This window comes from Oryzias melastigma, linkage group LG5, assembly GCF_002922805.2.
Source record: "Oryzias melastigma strain HK-1 linkage group LG5, ASM292280v2, whole genome shotgun sequence".
NCBI classification, from domain to species: domain Eukaryota; kingdom Metazoa; phylum Chordata; class Actinopteri; order Beloniformes; family Adrianichthyidae; genus Oryzias; species Oryzias melastigma.
This window is the reverse complement of record NC_050516.1, coordinates 30,070,923-30,093,776: the sequence shown is the minus strand read 5'-3', so window position 1 is coordinate 30,093,776 and position 22,854 is coordinate 30,070,923. Positions and strand designations below refer to the sequence as shown.

The following is a 22,854-nucleotide window of genomic DNA, read 5'->3' as shown; positions in this document are numbered from 1 at the left end:
AATTGCATGATGAATTTGCAAATTGAATTGTCAATTGAAAAATGCATAAAACTTAGAATTATGGCCCAGAAAAACTTCCATAGTTTTTGCTTCAAAGAACACATTTTATTTCTATTTACAGGCTTTGTTTGTTTTGTTACATGGTCATATATATATATATATACATATATATATATATATATATATATATATATATATATATATATATATATATATATATATATATATATATGGAAATCAAAATCTTTTGGGTTAAATATAAGTTTAATTTTTCAGGTAAAAGTACAGAAATTTGAGTTTTTTTCTTTTTTTCTAATTTGTATAATTCTGACACAATATATTTTTATGGAGAGTAAAGTATCGATCGTTATTTAAGGTCTAAATTGATTTATTTTTAAATATTATTCCTGCCGGTTTTTATTCATATTTACATTTAAAAGTTACATTTTTAAAGTTTTAAAAATGTAGTTTTAGTGTATTCAGTAAATGTTTTTCCTGTTCGGCCTTCGACTTAAAGTGTGTTTTGGGTTTTGACACCCCTGATCTAAACACCATGTATGTTTGATTTAAACCGATTACAACTTAATCGGTAAAACTGCGAGTTTAAATTCAAAATTTCGTGTTGTGATTTTATTTTACATTTTCACAGTTGAAGTGTTTCCGTGGTTACAGGTGATGAAGACGTACCACATGTACCATAACGAGAGTCTGAGTGCTGAGAACAAGCTGAAGGAGGCAGAGAAACAGGAAGAGAAGCACATCGGCAAAGGCAACGACATCAGTGTTGGCCTCCTGCGTCATGCTCACGATGAGCGCCCGCAGCGGCGGAGCTCCGTGAGGAAGATGGAAAAGCTGAAGGAGAAGGTCTGAGTCCGACGCACATCATCGTCTTAAACCCCTAAATGCTTTTCTAATGGCAGCGTTTTTATGTTCAGAAATGGAAGCAGAAAAGCAACTCAAATATGTCCACGCGGGTATCGGATGTGTTGACTGGTTATGTGATACCAGATCAATGCCGTGCAGCACGACCTCCTTGAATGCATTAGAAGACATTAGCCGTTGACCAGATCGTCTTCTTTTTCTCCTCTAGAGACAAGCCAAGTACTCTGAAAACAAGCTGAAATGCACGAAAGCCCGCAACGACTATCTGCTCAATCTAACTGCTACTAACGCCTTAGTGGCCAAATACTACATCCATGATGTTTCAGACATGATCGATGTAAGGACCCATCCTTATCGCTCCAGATGAAGTAGTGAAACTTCTACTGATGGAAGTCTGTTTCGCCCTCAGTGTTGTGACTTGGGGTACCATGCTAGTCTGGGGCGCACCATGAGGACCTACCTGTCTGCTGAATATAGTCTGGAAACCTCACGCCACGAAGGCTTAGACTTACTGGAGGGAGCGGTAGAGTCGTTGGACATCAGAGGAGATAAGCTGAAGTTCATGGACACGCACAGTCAGATGTTTTGTCCGCCAGCGCGATTCGACTATCAGCCCCACATGGGGGACGAGGTGAGTCACCTGAGAGCGGCGCATCACGTTCTCAAGTCGGCCTTCCTCTGGAAATTCATCTTCTTTTTACGGCAGGTGTGTCAGGTGAGTGCACAGCAGCCGGTCCAGACAGAGCTGCTGATGCGCTACCACCAGCTGCAGTCTCGCCTCGCCACGCTGAAGATAGAAAATGAAGAGGTGAGCGGCTCTTCACTCAACTCTGGGTTCCTTTAATGGAATATGTGGAAAAAGGCCTTAAAAAGCATTAAAAGTTTTGATATCTTAGTCTTAAAATTTGTACAATTTCAAACTTTCCCGCATTCATTTTCAAAGCTTCAGATTTTTGCTCTTGACTAAAATGTTTTTAAAATTTTTTCTTCTCATGTTAATTTATGAGCACAACTGTAATGTTACAGCTGTAAAACAAAGCTATAGAACGCTGTTTGTGAATCTTTAAATTTTAAGTGGAATAAATATTATATTTACATCAATCCAATTTCTAGAGAGAAATACTTGCGTACAAGCCAAAATGTAGAACCACGAAAGGGCTAAACACAAAAAACGAGCAACATTTTTGTCATTTTTGAACTTTTTTTTCAGGAAAATACACTTTCTGTGAAGTGAATTGCTGTAGGACAGTGAATTTTAAAAGAATAGCTGTCAGATCTTTTGGTTGAAGTTTCTAGGCCATGATAGAGACTGTTGTGCAGCGTTGGTTTTTGTGGTGTGATGGGTGACGATGCAGGTTTCTTCTTGTCTTTCATTTCCTGTTGCACCAGTTGCAGAGCTGTCTCTATAGCCACATCTTGTTTTCACACAAATCTACTTATGCAACTTGACTTGAATGAGCTGCCGAGGATTTTTTTTTTTACTTCATGCAAAGTTGCACCCGAAAGTGGAGTCTCACAACTTTTTTCTTTTCAAAGTCATTGAGAATTTTTTTTTTTTTTTTTTTTGTATCTCTAAAATCTGGAGACGTCTGGCTACTGCAGAGTCGCTCTGACCACCGTGGTGTTAGACTTCAGACGGGAACAAACATGCGCGCTTTCTGCTGATGCATGTGCAACTGGACATAGACGCAAGACATTTTGCCACTCCGTTTATATTTGTTGTAAAATTACATTTCTAGGTTTTTTGGCCAAAATCTGAAAGCTTGTGTTGTTTTTTGAATTATATTTTCTGCAGAGCAGCAGGAGTTCATCAGAAATTCGTCTCTGAGTTGTGAAGCAGAAGTAACCCTAGTAACCCAGCGAGCAATATCAGAGTTACATCTATTTAGATGCAAGAGATTAATTTAGAACTGAAGCGAAACAGCAAGACTTTTGCAACAAACTCGAGCTTTTTAAAACCTAATACTCGGAAATACACTTTCAACTATTTTATATATGTCCTCCACCATGAGAAAAATGCTACAAGAAAAGTTTTCACTAGGCCTGTGAAAGTTAACTCATTAATGTACGCGATTAATCTACCAGAATTAATATTTATTATCGCCATCAGTCGTCCTGCTGTGCAGCTGTGAGATCAGTGTAATAAAATAAACTTTCTTTTATATTCTGTGATTGAGAATTATTAAATTAAAGAGACAATATGCCATTTATTTGTAGTTTTTGGACAAATGCGATATTTTATTTTAATTAATAAGGCGGAAGATGATTGCTGATTTGTAAGGCAGAGTAAAAGATCTGCTGTGGTGGGCGGAGCATAACGGAGCTGTCTGCTATTAGAGATCCAACAACGAGGAAATCGATCATTATTATATTTATATTACAATATTTTTTCTACAATTAAGAGCACAGGCGTTGTCTAAAAATTGCAGAAATTCCATGGTTCACCACGAAAGTCCCGCCCAGGCGAGCAGTTCAGAATAGACAGACACCCCCCCACCTGTGTGCAGATTCAAGCCAAGTCGACCTGAAATTCAGCTGGATCAGACTTCTCCTCAAATTCAGAAAATTTATGAGAAAAAAAAGATAAAGCAGGAAAAAAAAAGAATTCTTGGAAAAATATCAGAATCTGTGAATTTCGCCTACATTTTTGTATGTATTTTCATTCAAAAACATGTTATTAGTTTGTTGACAGAATTTATTATTTATTTATTTTTTTATTTTATTTTTTTATTGAAATGACACCTAAAACTTTAATTCTATGTTTTAAAAACAGTTTGTTAAACATTTTTAGGGTTTCCACAGCAACATTTATCCCATTTTTCTTTACTGTATTTTAAGATTTTGCGTGATTTTATGTCTAGTGTGTGAATATAACGTGGAAAAATGACTAAATAAAGGTGGTGTCACACAGGTGCTGATTTAAATTCCACCATGTAGTCAAATCTGAGTTTTAGACCCCATAGGTTCCAAAGGGTTAAAAATAAATGTTCTGAATTTTCAATATTTTATCATTTTTCATATCAATTTTTATATTGTGATTATTTGTAGATATTAAGTGATTTGCAAATAATGTAACAATTTTTTTAACTGCGGTTAATTGCGATTCATTTTTTCCAGTTTGCGATTAATTTGTTACATTTTTTAAACCGGTTCTTGGACTTAGTTTTCATTGGAGTACGTCTTTAATGTGTTAGTAAAGTTGCTTCATCTCAAACTCTACCACTTCAAACCAAACAACGCATTACTATAAAGTTATGCTAAACCGATTCAAATCACTCCAGAAACTTTTCTTTATGACATTTTTTCCGACCAGATTCGCCACATTCACATTATTAGTGTTTTTTTTTCCGTGGAAACAACAGTTTGCATCACTTCACTTCATATATGTCAAGCTTATCTCTTCATCTTGTGAAACTGATCTTTTCCTCTTGTTGTGGAATGAATAAGTCAGGCCTCTGTGACTCATTTTAAGGTCAACATGGTCATGAATTTGGCACACTTCCTGTCTGTCTATCATGGTAGAACTGCATAATCTCTCATGTCACAATGCGTCATGTTAAGATGTGCAGCATGTCCATAAGTTCAAATAAAATGCTTTATTTTGTGTGCTATATACATTTAAATCCATATATATAAACAATTTGTGGCTATTTTGACTATATATATTGAACTATTTGTGTATTTTCTGTGTGTCAGGTCAAGAAGACTCTTGATGCCACCATGCAGACCCTTCAGGATATGCTTACTGTGGAGGATTTCGATGTGTCAGACGCCTTCCAGCACAGCCAGTCCACAGAGTCGGTCAAATCGGCCTCCTCTGACTCCTATATGAGCAAGGCTAACATTGCTAAGAGGAGAGCCAATCAGCAGGAGACGGAAGGCTTCTACTTCACTGTGAGTTCTCCTGTTTTGTATTGTGCACAAATCAAAAACCTTCTTGACAGTCTTTTTGTCCATTTGATCTTCAGAAGTACAAGGAGTATCTGAATGGCAGCAACCTCATAGTGAAACTGCAAGCTAAGCATGACCTGCTGAAGCAGACGCTAGGAGAAGGTGAGACGGACTGACTGCAGGTTTGGTGGAAATGTCTGTTTTGGGTGGGTAATAATTAACCTGGAGATGTTGCTGTGAACAACAAGAATTATGTTTTCCCAAAGTAAATGCTGGAATGAGATGACTTTATTCTTAGACAAGTTGAGCAGAAGAACATATGAGTGAAATAAAATCCTCATCAGTTTACAGTGTGTGTGCTGTCTGCATGAAGTCCCCCCCAGCTCCAACAGCCTCCTTCTTTTGTTGCCCCTGGTTACATTTCTCACTTTGCACAGAGAGTACACAGGCTGTCCCCTTCTGGGGCTCTTGTGCTGTTTCTAGGGCGACCGCTGAATGACCGCTGCCTGGCACAGAGTCAGATGCAGCTTTGATGCTTTTCCTATTCACTTTGGCTGAATAGTTGCCCCTTTTTTTCATTGACACCCTTTTCCGTCTCCATCTGCTAGCTGTTTAGAGTTAGCCAGCAATTCACCACATTTGACTACTTACTAGTTTATACTGATTAAAACTATTTTTTTTTTGTGCTTTTTAGGAGAAAGAGCTGAATACGGGACGACAAGGTAAGATGTTGAGGAAAAAAAGAATAAAAAGTAGATTTATAGAATTACCTGTGATAATGCTAGTTTGAATGCTGTAAGCTGATAGCTGAAAATGCTGAAACTGAAAGAAGATTAGCCAAAATATTAGCAAAATTAGCCCCCAAAGTAGAAAACTGTCTAATGTTGACAAACCAGCTAGCATAATGCTAAAATATTAGCTAAACTCCAAATTAGCCACAAAACTAAAAGAAAGGTAGAATTTTGACAAACAGCTAGCATAATGCTAAATATAAGCTAAACCCTAAATTGTCCAAAATACTGTTAAAAAAGTCTAATTATGACAAACCAGCTAGCATGATGCTAAAATATTAAGTAAACTCCAAATTTGCCAAAGGAACTTTAAAAAAAAGTCTAATTTTGACAAACCAGTTAGCATAATGCTAAAATATTAAGTAAACTCCAAATTTGCCTTAGGAGTTTTTTAAAGTCTCATTTTGACAAACAGCTAGCATAATGCTTATTATAAGCTAAACCTCAAAATAGCCAAAAAAAAAATTTGAAAAAAAGTCTAATTTTGACAAAAGGAAGATAGCAAAATCCTAAAATATTAGATAAACTTCTAATTAGCCAAAAACTGAAAAAAGCCTAATTTTGACAAACAGCTAGCATAATGCTAAAATATTAGCTAAACTCCAAATTAGCTAAAAAACTAAAAGAAAGGTAAAATTTTGACAAACAGCTAGCATAATGCTAAATATAAGCTAAACCCTAAAATATCCAAAATACTGTTAAAAAAAAAAGTCTAATTTTGACAAACCAGCTAACATAATGCTAAAATATTAGCTAAACTCCAAATTTGCCTAAGGAACTTTTAAAAAAGTCAATTTTTGACAAACAGCTAGCATAATGCTTAATATAAGCTAAACCTCAAATTAGCAAAAAAAAAAATTGAAACAAAGTCCAATTTTGACAAAAGGAAGCTAGCAAAAGGCTAAAATAATAGATAAACTTCTAATTAGCCAAAAACTGAAAAAAGCCTAACTTTGACAAACAGCTAGCATAATGCTAAAATATTAGCTAAACTCCAAGTTAGCCTTAAAACCTGGAAAATTGTCTAAATTATCCAAAAAAAAAAGAAAGAAAAACTAACATCTTGCTAAATTTAAAGCTAATTTTAAAAGTTTTTGAAGGATTTAAATAATTTCTCATTCTATTACTGTGGGCCATATTTAGCTTAGTTTTTCAAAAACGCTGAAAAACGTACATATAGTAGCAGGAGAATCACTTTGTTTGAATGCTGTAAAGCATTCTCAATAAATGATGTATAGGCTCTAACATATGTAATTTTAAAGCTTTTGATGGAAACTTTAAAAGGAAGTGTTCCTTTGGTCTTCATTTATTATTTTCAAGAGTGAGAACTTTAATGAGAATGTGAACTTTGTTTAAAACAAAAAAAATGCTGCATCACAGAAGACTTTTAGCTTCTTTGAATCTTAAAACATTCCAAGAAAAAAAATACAAAACAGGAATCTAAATAAAAAGTTGCTATTACTGTTTGTCTTATGTGTTTTTTTGCTTTACAGTTTTAAATTTGGCTGGCTAATTTACAATTGAATTATTTTTAAGAAACAAAATCTGAATATTTACATAATCTGTCATTTCATTCATCCATTTTTACGCTTTATTCAAACACAATGGGATGCTTTTGAAAATGTCTTTTTTACCACATTACAGAATTATTTCAGGTGGTGTTATCTTGAATATTCATCATATGTCAACCGTACAACCCCCCCACCATCTCCCCAGGCCCCCCACTCTTCCCCCTAAACCCCAGCGAATCCGGAAGCCTAGACCTCAGTCCATTTTTAACCATAAGCTGTTTAACGGCAATATGGAGGCCTTCATCCAGGTATTAGTCCATCTGAGCCCTTTGTCTGTCCATGAGCTCCACTGTCTTTCTAGCAGTGCTGGGGTGGTGGTGGTGGGGGGGGGGGGTCTTTTGCCTGTATTCACTCTTTCACCCCGTCTCACACTTTCCGCCTGCTCAGTGCCTTGTCTTCACAGCAATAGTGAAACCTAAATATTGAGTTTTTTGTAACAAAGATTCTATTTTCAGGAGCCTAGAAGAAAATAATAAAAAATAATTGAGGTCAGTCGTCACAACCAGAACTTAGGCCCACTGTATTATAAATCAGATTTTCTATTTTTGAACAAATTAAAAATCTTTAGGTGCACTTTGTGGTTTTAAAAATATTATAAAGGTGATCTAATTAGCTCTGATTTAATTTTGGTTAGTTAAATTTACACATTTTTCACTGAAATACACCACAAAAAGTGAAACAGTTTTTTTTAGCATAAGTAACGTCTTTTATTTTGAAAGGTAGTTGTGAACCTCTGTCAAAAGTTAGAAAAATACTAATATTTTTGTTTGTATTTATGTTTCATTTATGTAAAAAAGGCAATGGTTCATTTACATTTATCATAATAACAGAGAAGACAGAGAAATCGACCCAAATGTCTCGTTACGTTTTGTTCTATATGGAGCTAAATTGAGACCAATATTATTTGAAACCCAAATAAAACAAATAAAAAAAATTATTGGTGTTTGGGCAAAAAATATATAAAATGTCCAAAACTTTTTGCTATTCTAAAATAAACTTCATTATTTTGAGCGTCAAATGTTCTGTTTTTTTAGTGTTTTAGAACTCTAAATTTCGATTTCAACTTTTTTTTTTTAGTTTCAAATATTTGTTTCACTTTCAACTCTTTTTTTTTCATTTTTAAAAATCTGAACATTTCAGTTTTCCTTAGGCATAAAAACACTATTTTTAGTGATATGATATTTCACAGTCCTTAGATAAATCAATTCCAAATGTGGTACTTTTATGACAAAATGCACAATTTGTCTCAAAAACAACCTCACCGACTCTGATAAAGTTGTTCTGTAGGCTCCGCCTCCATGATAAGAACCACCAATCCCTGGCCAATCTGTTCATAAACATGATTTTAGAGCATTTGCTCCATTCATTTATCTGCAGAAATATATTTCGTCGTCGGTACAATAATGTGTCATCACACCAATGTTGGATCTTCTCGTCGTGTAATTAGATTTCCGCTCCGTGTCCCGTGACATTTTCCATTGTGTCTGTTTTCCATGTTCCCAGTCGTTGTTATTAATGCCCACATGTGAATTAGAACAGAGAAGCTCCACAGACCTTCATCCAGAAATGAATTGTAGATTCATTTTCCACAATCCTGTCCTAGATTGCGAACAGTTTGGAAAAAAACTATTAAATATGCTGGTCAGAAGGGCCTGAAATTAGATGAATTTTAAGACAGAATTAATTAAAGCAACACTATACGAGTGTAAAGATAATAAAGCTGTGTGTCCCCCATCATGGCTGCTGTGGAGAACCCTAATCCGTCCTCATGCCCGACAAGGCCCAGATGCTCAGGACTGTTCATTCCAGGCCTCGTCTCTCCTCTCTCTGTCTCTCCCACTAACCTGTTGTGGTTGTCGCCTCTCTTTCCTTCTCGTCTCCGTGCCTTACTGCTCTCTGCCCAGGGGAAGACGGAATATCCGAGCCAGGAGTCAGGTACTCTGTCTTACAGCAAGGCGGGAAGCTCACGCTTTGTTCTGTGCTCGTGTCTGTGCGTCTGTCCTGTTGACTTTTTCGTTGGAAATGCTTCATTGTGCTGCTAAATTAAGTTTTCTGTGCATACTTAAAGTCCCACTCTGAAGGAAATTGGTGAGTTTTTTTGTTCTTGTGGCTTTTTTCTCATGATGTTTAAAGATAATTCAGTTAAAAATTACATTTCTGAGTATTTTTTAATCAAATTGTTGTGAATCGGGAGCAGATGATGTCTAAAGAGCTTATTTGTGACAGAGAAGTCGCTGGGCGGGTCTCAAGCTCCAAACTCTGGAGGAGAAGTCACAACTCAGATGCAAATTTTTGCAGAAACTGCTCTACAAAACAACACTTTTTAAAAAATATTTTAGCTAAAAACTGCATATTTATAATGAAAAGACACAAAAGATGATCAGAGTGAGACTTTAGGATTATCTTAGAATTAACAAACCTATGAACCTATTTTCCAGCTAACGCCTCGCTCATTGTATATTTTTTAAATGTCCAAATACACTGTATATCTAATGCAGTGACTGTGTTTGTAGGAGTCGGGACAGCCGATACCTTTGGTGGTTGAAAGCTGCATTCGATACATCAATCTTTACGGTAAGGCATCATCTATCATTTATGCATTACAATTCTTATCACTATGACCCGCAGCGGCAGTCACTGACTGCCAGGACCGTATTGTTTTTGCAGAGACGAAAATAATGAAAGAACACAAAAAAGTCCCTAAAAGACCTTAAAGCCCAAAAAGAGATGACGAGTGTGTAGTTGATCACAAAATACACACAGCCCTTACTGCAAAAACTTCTGTTTGGGTTTTGTAATGTGTATCATTCTTTCATTCTTCTTCTTTCTTTCTGGAAGTTTGAGAGAAATTTTGACGTCCACCAAATGCCAAAATGTGCACACACCTATTACACACCTATGATTTTCAGCATCAGACGATGGATGACATCATGGTGAGCGAAACCATGAAAAAATGAAATGAAAATCACTTATGGAGCCAAAAAATAAATACATAAAAAATCAAAATCCACGAACAACACGAGTCTGGATTAATCTTGTAATTATTATGGGATTGCCACATTACCTGCGGCTTGGCAGCCATTTTGTGGTAAACTGTGAGATTTGGCGAAATTCGCTTTTTCCACAATATAAATAACATTTTTTGTTTGTGCGATTTCCACAAAATTTCACAGCTCAAAGGGGCCATACCACGCTTCTCTTAAGTCTTTCAGAGTAAACTATATCCGTATATATGATCATATATTACAATTTATAAAATATGAGGTCTTTTTGTGAACTCTTGTCATACCCAGATGTAAAACGACTCCAACTCTGAGGTTCCGCCTCTCACTCCTTAAGGGTGCCGCCCATTTCATGGCGTTATCCTAGAGCCGTCCTCGTCAGCGTGTCACCCAATAAAAAAACATCAAATTATTAAAAATATTGATGTACATACGGAGTAGCCCGGGCATTTATCCCTAAAATTCAGAACAGACAGACTGGTGATGGCGAATGGGTTAATTTTGTGGTGAATTCAGTCAAAAAAATGCAGATGAACATTTCAGGATTTAGTGAAATGATGAGAACATTGTTCTGATTAGCACTGGCTGTGAATGTTTCTGTTATATTTGAAGAATCAGTAATCAAAAATCTTTTTCATGCGTACCTTTCTGCCTTGGCTCAATGATCCACGTTAAAACCAGTTCTCCCAATTTGTCACTCGTGTTTTCCACCAGGAGAAGTCTACTCCAGGAAATAGTCTGCTCCCTTATTCCACAAAGAAACAGTCTTCCCCCCTTTTCCACCAGGAAATAGTCTGCTCCCTCTGTCCACCAGGAAATAGTCTGCTCCCTCTGTCTACCAGGAAATAGTCTTCTCCCTCTGTCCACAAGGAAATAGTCTGCTCCCTTTTTCCACCAGGAAATAGTCTTCTCCCTCTGTCCACAAGGAAATAGTCTGCTCCCTTTTTCCACCAGGAAATAGTCTTCTCCCTCTGTTCACCAGGGAACAGTCTGCTCCCTTTTGCCACCAGGAAATAGCCTGCTCCCTTTTTCCACCAGGAAATTATCTTCTCCCTTTGTCCACCAGGAAATAGTCTACTCCCTTTTTCCATCAGGAAATAGTTTTCTCCCTCTGTCCACCAGGAAATAGTCTTCTCCCTTTGTCCACCAGGAAATAGTCTTCTCCCTTTTTCCACCAGGAAATAGTCTTCTCCCTCTGTCCACCGGGAAATAGTTTGCTCCCTTTTCCACCAGGAAATAGTCTACTCCCTTTTTCCACCAGGAAATAGTCTTCTCCCTTTTTCCACCAGGAAATAGTCTTCTCCCTTTTGCCACCAGGAAATAGTCTTCTCCCTCTGTCCACCAGGAAATAGTCTTCTCCCTTTGTCCAGCAGGAAATAGTCTGCTCCCTGCTAGCTGATCACCGTTAGCTTTGTGGAGAAAGTGTTTTTTCTTCGCCTAGGGGCGGAGCTGACTCTTCCTGGAGGGGGCAGTTCTCACTCTGTGACATCATCATGTGAGGACCCGCTCGTTTTCATGGGTGTGTGAGAGGCTGCTGTTGAGAGCAGGTTTTTAGAGGATTATTCAGAAATGCATGAATGGATCAAAATACCACTTTGGGGTTCTTTATACTTAAAAGCTCAAAAAGTGAATTTTTCATGGTGTGGCCCCATTAAATCTACAACCACCGCAGACGTTTCATTGACCTTTGACCTTGGGAAGAGGCCGCCATCTGGAATTGTCAAAAAAAACACCTTTACTACCAGCTACAAACGAGAACTCCTTCATTTTATCATTTTTAGCGTTTCGTGTATTGAATGAAATAGTGAAATGTGTTAGTTCATAAACAAATGACAGTAAATGTGGAGCTGCCATTTTGAAACTCCATTCTTTTCCAAATATCGGCTCTGTGTTATTGCTGTGAAACTCTTTGACATTTGACCTTTTCCCGGGTTTGTGTCTGCAGGTCTGCAGCAGCAGGGCATCTTCCGCGTTCCAGGATCTCAGGTCGAAGTCAACGACATTAAGAATGCATTTCAAAGAGGTCAGCTCCGGGTGGATTGATTTTAAATCGTGTTTTACTCACCTGAAAGCCACAGCAGAAATCTTAAGTGGAAATAAAGAGCCGGTGTGACACGCGCCGCCCTGGAATGGACGTGTAAACCACTTAATGCATAAAACACTGTGATGGAGTCCTTTTAAATGGGGAAGCATAACTGCATTATGACTTTCTCATTAGAAATGCACTGTAGTAGGAAGCTGTCACTGCAAAGTGAAAGAGCTGAATGAGTGATGAGTGGATTGAGGGTTTGGCCGGTCTGCAGGCGAGGATCCTCTGCTGGACGATCAGGCGGATCATGACATCAACTCTGTGGCTGGAGTTCTGAAGCTTTACTTCCGCGAGCTGGAGAACCCCATCTTCCCTAAAGAGCGTTTCATCGACCTGATATCCTCCACCAGTGAGTCACACCTCAGGAAAACGTCCAGAACTTAGACGCTTATAACAAAACCTTCTTATTTTCCAGAGCTCGACTCGGGCGTCGAGAGAGCTCATCACATCCAGCAGATAATCGTGACTCTTCCGCGGCCTGTCATCGTCGTCATGAGATACCTGTTCGCTTTCCTGAACCAGTAAGTCTCTACGTGTCTGTGTCAAAGTCAAGGGCCGGGGGCCGGATCCGGCCCTCCAGGTAATTCTATCCGGCCCTGCGGGTCATTTTATTTTATTGTTATTAATGGCCCGATGTTATCTTGCTCTTATTTCTAACTTGTATAATTTTGACAAAATATGTTTTTATTGAAAGTAAAATATTGAAAGTTATTTAAGGTTTAAATTGAAATAATCTGGAATAATATTCCTGCATTTTTATTTATTCATAATTGTGTTAAAAAAATACAGTTTTAAAGTTTTGAAAATTGGCCTTCTGCTAACTTTTTGGACTATTTGGGCATTTACTAAGATTTTTTAGGCTATTGTAAGAGTTTAGCTAATATTTCAACTACATCCTGGCTGTTTTAGCTAATTTAGACTTTTCTTTTTAGGATTTTTAAGCTATTTTGTAATTATGCTAATATTTAAAGGCTAGCTGTTTTGGCTAATTTAATCTTTTTTTCTTTTTTTTTTAGGATATTTTGAAGTTTAGCTATTTTTTCAGCTAGGTGTTTTGGCTAACCTAAGGTTTTTTTGAATGTAGTTTTTTAGGCTAATTTGTCATTTAGCAAATATTTTAGCTGGCTATCAGCTTCGGTGTTTTTAGATAATAGCTTCAGTGTTTTCAGCTATCAGCTGCAACATTTTTAGCTATCACTTTCAGCATTTTCAGCTCTTAGCTTGTGCGTTTTCAGCTGTCAGTTTCAACATTTCCAGCTATCAGCTTCAGCGTTTTCAGCTATTAGCTTCAGTATTTTCAGCTATCAACTTCTGCATTTTCACCTATTAGCTTCAGCGTTTTTAGCTCTTAGCTTCAGCGTTATCAGCTTCAGCATTCTTAGCTCTTAGCTTGTGCGTTTTCAGCTGTCAGTTTCAGCATTTCCAGCTATCAACTTCTGCGTTTTCACCTATTGGCTCCAGTGTTTTTAGCTATCAATTTCAGCATTATCAACTTTTAGCTTCGGCGTTTTCAACTATCAATTTCAGCATCTTCAACTGTCAGCACTAGCATATTCAGCAGCCAAATTCAGCTTACAGCATTCACACTAGCATTATCCCAAGTAATGTCATCCATCTAGTTCTTAATATGTTAAAAAAAATGATACAGTTTAGGATGTTAAAGTTTTAAAAGTTTTGTTTTAGTGTTAAATAAATGTTTATCCTGTTCGGCCTGTGACCTAAGGTGTATTTTGAGTGTGACTCCCCTGCTCTACATGTTCTGCGCTTCAGCTTTATCTCCAACCGCTTCTGTGTCTCCAAGTCTTTCCCAGTACAGCGACGAGAACATGATGGACCCGTACAACCTGGCTATCTGCTTCGGCCCGACCCTGATGCCCATCCCGGACGAGCAGGATCCCGTGGCCTGCCAAGCGCACGTTAACGAGGTCATTAAGACAATCATCATCCATCATGAGGCCATCTTCCCGGCCCAACGAGAACTCGAAGGACCTGTTTATGAGAAGTGCATGGCAGGGGTGGAAGAGTACTGGTGAGTGGACAGACACAGAACGAAACATGTTGTTATCATGTATTATCATGTACACTTTGTGTTCTGGAAAAGGGCTCTGTAAATAAAGTTTTTTATTATCTTTAATAATCCTGGTGGAAAAAGATAGAATATTTGTTTAGTTCATAATAATAATAACTGTTTTTATGTTAAATACATACATTTATTCTTTTTTTTTTTTGTTGTTTATTTTTTTTTTGGGTACAAAATTGTTTAGATTCTAGCTAGCATTAAGCTAGCGGAGTTTAGCTTTATGTGCTAAATCGATTTCTACTTTTATGGATCAATTATTGATTTATCAACCTTAATGGATTCAAATCGATTGTATGAACCCAGCGATAAATCAGACCAGTTCGGGACACAAATTCCTTCATGGGTTGCTATAGTAACGACTTAATCCTGTCAGGTTTATAGCTATACTCCTATTAAACATGTGTCTATTACACATCATATAAAAAAGCTCATCTTGTTCTTTCCTCACAAATAAAAAGCAACCTTTTCTCAGATAATTCGTTTAGCTTTTGGTCCCTTCTGATTCACAACAATTTGAATAAAGGGATACTCAGAAATGCTATTTTAATCTTAATTTTTTTTATATATGTACTTCTATTATCAGAAAAAAATGTACAAAAGCATGATTTAAGAACTCTTGAAGTGAATATTTTTTAAATAATTAATAAAGTTTGGTTTCCTCTTCGTCTCCTTGTGCAGCGAGAGTCCTCACAGTGAGCCGGGAGCTCTGGATGACATTGACAACGGCACTGGACCCAACACCAGCGATGAAGGTGAGTCCGCCCTCAGCTGCTGTCTGGGTTCTGCACACCAAAGAACGGCGTTTGAGGCCGCGGTGGTTCGTGCTGCTTTGCAGAAATGGAGCCGATCGAGGCCATCGCCAAATTTGACTATGTGGGTCGAAGTCAGAGGGAGCTGTCGTTCAAGAAGGGAGCCTCGCTGCTGCTGTACATGAGGGCTTCAGAGGACTGGTGGGAGGGCCGACACAACGGCGTGGACGGGCTGATCCCACATCAGTACATTGTAGTGCAAGACTTGTGAGTATGAGGCAAATGTTTCCCGATTTTACGCAATTTATGCCATTTTTAGCCCCATTCAAATGAATTGGAATTTTTCACATTTTATGCAATTTATGCAAATTATGCAATTAAAAACATGTAAAATGTTCAGGAAATTCATGGTTCTGCTTTTGGTATTGTTAAATTTAAAATATACAATTTTTTACGATTTTACGCAACTTTTGCGATTTTTTTTCCCCATATAATTCCGCAATTTTTGCAACCTTTGCAATATTGGTATCAAAACGTTCAGCATGTTAAGGACAACAATTCTACGGATGTTTTTAATTTTTTAGCTTAGCTAGTATTTTAGCAACATGCTAATATTTTACAATAATTTTGCATTGAGTTAGTTTTTTTTAGTTATTTCTGAGTTAGCTAGTATTTTAGCAAAGTGCTAGCTTTTTAGGCTAATTTGGCATTTATTGAGGTTTTTGGGGCTTTTTTGGAGGTAAGCTAACATTTGAGCTAAATACTCAATTTTTTTGGAAAATCTACTAAGGTTTTGGGCTAATTCTAAGTTCATACCTATATGCATTTTTTTAATTTTACAGAGTTTTTTTTTTCAAGAAATTATTCAAATTCTTTGTGTACTTAATGCAATTTCTGCAACTTTAAGTCCTTTAGCAATTTTAGCAATATGCTAAAAGCTTTAGCATTTTTAGCTAATTCCTTCAGCAATTGCAGTAAATTCCTTCAGCATGTTTAGCAAAAAACATTCCTACTCGCATTATTGCAGGTAATAAAACTTGTCTAGTTATGTTTTGTCATTTACATTTAGAATTTTTAGGATGTCAGATAACTAAGAAAACAAAATTAGAATACGATTTAAGCACATATAGATGTATTTAAAAAAATGAATCTACACTAATGTTGTCGTGTTTATATTTGATAGTAAAAAGGAGAAAAAAAAGGAGAAAATAGATAAAATGCACCAAAGTCCTAAAAATCTAAAATGTCATGTTTTATCTGCTTATTTGACGAAGAAGCCATTTTATTTTGATGGTGATTTATGTGGTGAGTTCAAAAGTAAAATAATTTATACAAAAACATTTATATTAATTTAATTATTATTATTTAAAATGTAAGTTTTAGGAATAAATTGCTACAAAAACAGATAAAGTGTATTGTTCTGAACAATGACTTTGCAGCTCTTGCTTGGTTTTGGTCAGTAAAAAACGTTTCAGCACCAAAGGTTGCAGAACTGTAAGCTCTGACTGTGAGGAGTTCTTGTTTTCTTTTAGCACAGCTCCCCCTGGTGGTGACAGCCCAGCACTGCATATAAAAAGACTGATCCGTTTAGTTAAAGTAGGTTTGGCTCTACAAATAAGGACAAGCAGCTCTTTTTTTGTTTGTTTGTTTTGGCTGTAAGAGGCAGTTACATGCTGACTTCATTCTTTGGAATTTTCTCACTTGACATGAAAACAGGATTCCCGTTGCCCTCAGCAACCATGTTTTTTTTTTTTTTTTTTTTTTTTTTTTTTACAAAGAATGTGGCAGTACAACAGGATTTAGTCAAAACTTCCCCGGATAAACCTGTATATGTGTGAAATATCAAGGTGATAGAAAATGTGAGCACTTATACAAAAGGTAACCCCCTCAAATCTGTTTCTCCGTGCAAGAGCTGCTCACATGATTAGTGTGCACTGCTTGACTTTTAGAGTTCAGTAAATACGCCACACAGAATGTAGTTTGTATCACCTGCACAAACCAGGTGGAGCATTTGGTCAGTAAAGAGTCAGTAATGGAACCTCAAATAACTGCGTAGAGAACAACAGCATCACCCCTAGTACGTCATAAGTGCGTGTAACCTACTTTATCCTTACAAATCCAAATACCACACGCACAATGGTACGTTCCATTTTCAAGACGTCCCTGGAGGTGGTCATACGATCCTCACACACCTGCGCTCGCTTTAAGATGCAGCTGCTACAACCCTCAACCGGCCAAGACAACCCAGAAACCGGCGTGTACGGGTCGACCTCCGCACAGGTGGATGTGACTAACGCCTGGTTCACACCAGACGCAGAAGCGCCGCGGAACGGAGGCCGCTTCCATTTGGCGCCCTTGTTAACCTATGGCAGGTTTCAAACTCGATCGGACAGGGGCCAAAATCCAAAACACACCTGAGGTCAAAGGCCAAACAGGATAAACATTGAATTAACTTAATTTTTAACACTATAAAAACGTAACTCTTTAACGTAATTATGAATATTATTTCAGAATAAATCAACTTAAACCTTAAATAACTCCATAAAAATATGTTTTGGTCAGAAATATACAAGGTTGAAATAAGATGACATTGGAAAACAAAAATAAATAAAGTATTAAACAAATATAAATATAAATATCCAGGTCCATTTTTGAAGGAAGTTAGGCCAAGAAAATCCATTTACTTTTCAAAATATTACCAATTTTTCACGTTAAATTACCGCAATCGACAAATGCGTATGGAGTAAAATTTCCGCCAAAACTCCCTCATGAGTATATATCAAACTCCACGCACAAAAGAAACGTTCCAAGACTCCTGCGCACTCTCACGTATTCTTACGCTCCTAAAAGTAGTTCTGCCCCCTTGTGGAGGAACGTGCGTTCGCAGGAAAAAAAAAAAAAGAAACGTAAATAACTGAAATAAATGAAAAAATGGGAAAAAAGAAAAGAAATCGATTGATTTGTCAATTTCTAAACTACTGTAGAAAAATGAATCATTTTTGATGTTCAAATTTAAAAAAAAATCAAAAATGAAGTAAACATATAATGAATGTTTAAATTAATTTTCTTAGAGTTCCTCTTAGACTATAGATACTTCAGAAAACAAATTAAAAATGAATCGTTTTTTAAAGTAGTTTAGAAATTGATAAATAAATAAAGCAGTCGTTTTTTTTCTCCTTTTTTCATTTTAAGTTTTAAGTTGAACAAAACTCTTTTAGTAGTGATGTCACAGGAAGTTCTAGGAAGACTCGAATACCATAACAACAAGCTTGAAAGTTTTTAAGTGATAGAAGGAAGAACGAGTGTAGCGCTGAAGAGGGATGGTCGTCCAGCTAAGCTAAGCTAAGCTAAGCTAAGCTAACATTAGCACAAACAGAGAACAAACTTATTAGCTACATTTTTTCTGTAGCAGTCTCTACTTCATCTGAGCTGTTTTTCTACTAAAGGGAACATCTGCTCGTTAAAGTTTAATAAACTATCGTCCTAATTGTCTTTATTTTTAGTTAGCATTTAGCTAAAACACTTGACGTTTAAAGCTAATGATGGTTAACCCTTTAACACCAGAGCTCCAGTGTTTATGTTCTTTCATTTTTGATTATTTTTTTTTTATTTGTTAACAGGATCAATGTCATTCCAGTAGATTTTGAAGGAGAAAAGCGGCTCGACGAGCCGCTTTTCTCCTTCAAAATCTACTGGAATGACGTTGATCGTGTTAGCGATTGAAAAGGTAAAATATGTTAAAGATTTTGACAGAAACCACACAGTAGTTGTTGCCTTTTGTGTGTATCAGGGACGATGCGTTCTCAGACAGCATCCAGAGGTCTGACAGTGAGATGAGCACCGGACCGCGCCACGACGACCGAACCTCCTCCAGAAGCGAGCGCCAGTCTGCATGCGAGCACAGATCTGAGAACCGCTTCGGACCTGCAGTTGGACGGTGGGTTGTTTGAAACATTTAAGGAAAACATCAACCCGTCACTCAAATCTTAATCAACCTTATTACCTCATCCTAGAGTGCGATTTCGGTCCGACGGCGCCGTGGTTCCGCGCCACAGGAATGGAGCAGACAATCAGAGCCCCACCAGGGCTGCAGATCAGCCCCCCCGGGTCCTGCCCCGTCCCTGCAGCCCTCATAAGATGGCTGTTGGGAGGAGCCAAACAGACAGCCCCGAAAAGCGGCGCCTCACCACCTTCAGCAGCGCCGGGTCCATCAGCCTCCCTGACAGGAAGTTTGTCGACAGCCACGTTCAGCGGTCGTCGCCAGGCAGCGTTCGGCACGCCAGTCTAGGGGACCGCAAAGCGCTGGAGGCCGAAGCGCTGGCTGAGGTGAGTGTGGGGACAAGGTCATGTCACTGCAAGCAAAGGTCCCAGTGTTGAGGTCGATTTGTTCTAATGAGTTAGCAAACGTAAAAATATTTTTGAATGCAAAAAAAAGTTTGCAAACGCAAAAACATTTTTTGAGAACCAAGAAAAGTTAGCAAACGCAAAATATTTTTGTAAGCAAAAACAAGTTTGCAAACGCAAGAATATTTCTTTAAGCAAAAAAGTTTGCAAACGCAAAAATATTTTTAAATGCAAAAAAAAAAGTTTGCAAACGCAAAAACATTTTTGAATGCAGAAATAATTTTGCAAACACAAAAATATTTTTAAAAGCTAAAAAAAGTTTTCAAACAAAAATATTTTGAAAGCAAAAACAAGTTTGCAAATACAAAAATAGTTTTGAAGGTCAAAAAAATTGAGCGAACTCAAAAATAGTTTTGAAAGCAAAGAAAAGAAAATTTAAAATGCAAAAATATTTGTGAACACAAAAAAAAGTTAGCAAACGCAAAAATATTTTTATAAGCAAAAAAAGTTTGCAAATGCAAAAATAGTTTTGAAGCAAAAAAAAGTTAGCAAACGCAAGAATATTTCTTTAAGCAAAAAAAGTTTACAAACGCAAAAATATTTTTGAATGCAAAAAAAGTTTGCAAACGCAAAACTATTTTGTAAACAAAAAAAAATCAGTAAACGCAATAAAATATTTTTCAAAGCAAAAAATGTTTGCAAACCCAAAAATATTTTTGAAAGCAAAAAAAGTTTGCAAATGCAAAAATAGTTTTGAATGCAAAAAAAAGTTAGCAAACGCAAGAATATTTCTTTAAGCAAAAAAAGTTTACAAACGCAAAAATATTTTTGAATGCAAAAAAAGTTTGCAAACGCAAAAGCATTTTTTTAGAACCAAGAAAAGTTAGCAAACGCAAAATATTCTTAAATGCAAAAAAGAAAGTTTGCAAACGCAAAAACATTTTTAAAAGCTAAAAAAAGGTTGCAAACACAAAACTATTTTGTGAACAAAAAAAAATCAGTAAACGCAATAAAATATTTTTCAAAGCAAAAAAAGTTTGCAAACCCAAAAATATTTTTAAAAGCAAAGAAAAAAAATTGCAAATGCAAACATATTTTTGAATGCAAAAAAAGTTTGTTTAAGTAAACATTCGATATTTTTATTTGCAAATTATCACATTTTATTCTTAACACTTTACATTTGTTTCCAATTTCAAACATTTTGATCTGAAAACTGTGACTTTTGCTCCCAATATGGAGGCACAAAAATCAATTCAGATGACATCACACCTACAAGCCTTTTTAAACAGCCTTTTTATCATCTATTTTATGTCCTCCACCATCAGAAAAATGCCTCAAGAACATTTTAAAAACCATTTTCATTAACATGGGTCTTTAAATTGCTTCAGTTTGGCTGATTACTCGTGATCTAATTTAGCCTAAAATGGATATTTTCTGTGTTTCTTTCAGGACATTGAAAAAACCATGAACACAGCTCTGCATGAACTGCGAGAGCTGGAGAGGCAGAATGTAGCCAAGCACGCCCCCGATGTGGTCCTCGACACGTTGGAGCCCCTCAAGCACCCCGCTGGCGCCCAGGACGTGCCCGCCAGCCCCCTGCACACCATGGTGATCAGAGACCCCGACGCCGCCCAGCGCCGGAGCAGCAGCAGCTCCTCCTCCGAGACCATGACCACCTTCAAGCCCGCGCTGTCGGCGCGCAGGCCGAGCGCGCCTCTGAGGCCCCCGCCCGTCAGACCCGTCCGCCCGGCCCCCGTCATCGGGCAGGGCCAGGGGCCGCATCGCTCCAGCAGCTCCAGCTCGTCCGGTCTGGGCAGCCCGGGAATTACCCCCACGGAGAGGGTCTTCCCTAAAGCGCCGTCCCCGTCGCCGTCCACCTCCTCCTCTTCCTCGGACAAACAGGGCAACATGTAGCTGGAGTCCATCCAACGTCCCCTCAAACCTGCGGCAGGATGCAGGAAACTGCAAACGCACAACAGAAAAGTGAAGTCTCAATTCGTATCAAGTTTTACAGAGATGCACAATATGAATTTGATGTTTGAATAATCAGCAAAAAAACCATTTAGAATGACTCTATTTATGGCATTATTTTAAATAATGACGCTGGAATCAAGACATGCACTGGAATATTTATCTGAGAGACGTTAGCAGGAGGAAACACAAACCAGTTCAAGTCCAGGGTGCAGCCGTTCAACAGGAAGTACGCTGTAAAAAGTGAAGCGTTGGATCAATTAACAAAAGTTCTGTTACATTTAAAAAATATTAGTTTTGACTAAATTAAAATTTTGTGATGTTTTACTCAACTATAATTCGATAAAAGCTAATACTTTTAATTTGCTAATTGATCTGATGGTTCACTTTTTACAGTGTAAAGCTGCACTTCCTTTCATGACCACTAGAGGCTCCAAAGAAACGGCCGTTCATACAAGCAGAGACCACAGCTTGAAGTGTTTTTTTTTTTTTTTTTTAGTGTACAGAAATTCTATGCATTGTGGCCTAAAGCAAGTCTGAGGTGTATAATTGTGAATCGTCTGCATATCCTGACACTCGTGGCGGCACCTGGAGCACAAAAGTAGCTTTCAGCTGGCGAGTCTGCAGCTGCTGTGAGGGCCTGCATGGATATAACGTCTCAATCATTCGCTGATAAAGATTCTTACAACCCACTGTGATGACAGATTTATAGAAGTCTTTAAAACATTTATTTCCAAAAAAGGGATCCTCCCACTATAGCGACGTTTGTTTTTTGTTATTTTCCCATCAGTCTCAGAATGTCTCGGCTAATGGAGCAACTCTAGTTTAATATAAAGTCACAAAAAAAGACACAATTCAACGGACTAATGCACTTACAAACAATACAGGGAACTTTGCTGCATTTAAACTCGTGTATTCCTTCTATTGAAACTGTACTAAAGCTGCAGTCTGCAGACTGTGTGGATGTTTAGCTGAAAGTGTTGTTTACTGTCGGTGATGTTTGTCGTCCGTCCCATTAGGTTGACCAGTATATCTTTCTAAGTGTTATCGGTACATATACGCAAATGAATCTACACATATTCTTAAAGGATGCTTGTAAATATAACAATGTATGATAGAAACAGGAAATTATCATTTGTAGTGTGTAGATTTTTGTAATTCTTACCCTGGCACAGTAGAACAATAAATCGATGAAATGTCAAATATTTCTGAGGGATTGTGTCCATCTTGTGGATTTAGGACGTGTTTGTCACATATTTTACTAATAAAAAATATTCAGAGAAAATAAATACAATTAAGGACAATTTTTATAACAAGAAAAAACTAACAGCTATTTAAAAAAAAAAAACAAATGTTGCTAAATTAAATTTACACCTGAATTTATTTCCAGCAATGATATTAAAAAAAAAATCACTTGTGTTTTTGCTTTTAGGTAAATGCTACATTTAGAATATTTTTTAGATAATTTGGTTTGTCGCATATTT

At 37.2% G+C, this 22,854-nt stretch overlaps 1 protein-coding gene across 3 annotated transcripts in view; it reads left to right on the top strand.

Moving 5' to 3' along the window:
* LOC112144783 (SLIT-ROBO Rho GTPase-activating protein 3) overlaps window positions 1–22,575 on the top strand; it is a 45,849-nt gene extending 23,274 nt beyond the window's left edge. For 2 of the 3 annotated variants that reach the window (XM_024269556.2, XM_024269558.1), the window contains 18 exons: window positions 673–864; window positions 1,091–1,219; window positions 1,292–1,513; window positions 1,589–1,690; window positions 4,579–4,776; window positions 4,851–4,935; window positions 5,468–5,495; window positions 7,281–7,383; window positions 9,649–9,709; window positions 12,083–12,160; window positions 12,441–12,575; window positions 12,642–12,747; window positions 14,028–14,255; window positions 14,985–15,058; window positions 15,142–15,322; window positions 18,846–18,992; window positions 19,069–19,381; window positions 20,849–22,575. In XM_024269556.2, coding sequence (XP_024125324.1) covers window positions 673–864; window positions 1,091–1,219; window positions 1,292–1,513; window positions 1,589–1,690; window positions 4,579–4,776; window positions 4,851–4,935; window positions 5,468–5,495; window positions 7,281–7,383; window positions 9,649–9,709; window positions 12,083–12,160; window positions 12,441–12,575; window positions 12,642–12,747; window positions 14,028–14,255; window positions 14,985–15,058; window positions 15,142–15,322; window positions 18,846–18,992; window positions 19,069–19,381; window positions 20,849–21,313 — 2,847 coding nt within the window. In that variant the 3' untranslated portion in view covers window positions 21,314–22,575. Of the gene's footprint in view, window positions 1–672; window positions 865–1,090; window positions 1,220–1,291; window positions 1,514–1,588; window positions 1,691–4,578; window positions 4,777–4,850; window positions 4,936–5,467; window positions 5,496–7,280; window positions 7,384–9,039; window positions 9,071–9,648; window positions 9,710–12,082; window positions 12,161–12,440; window positions 12,576–12,641; window positions 12,748–14,027; window positions 14,256–14,984; window positions 15,059–15,141; window positions 15,323–18,845; window positions 18,993–19,068; window positions 19,382–20,848 lie in introns of all 3 variants that reach the window. The other variant, XM_024269557.2, reaches the window with a different exon arrangement.
* The last annotated feature ends 279 nt before the right edge of the window (window positions 22,576–22,854 follow it).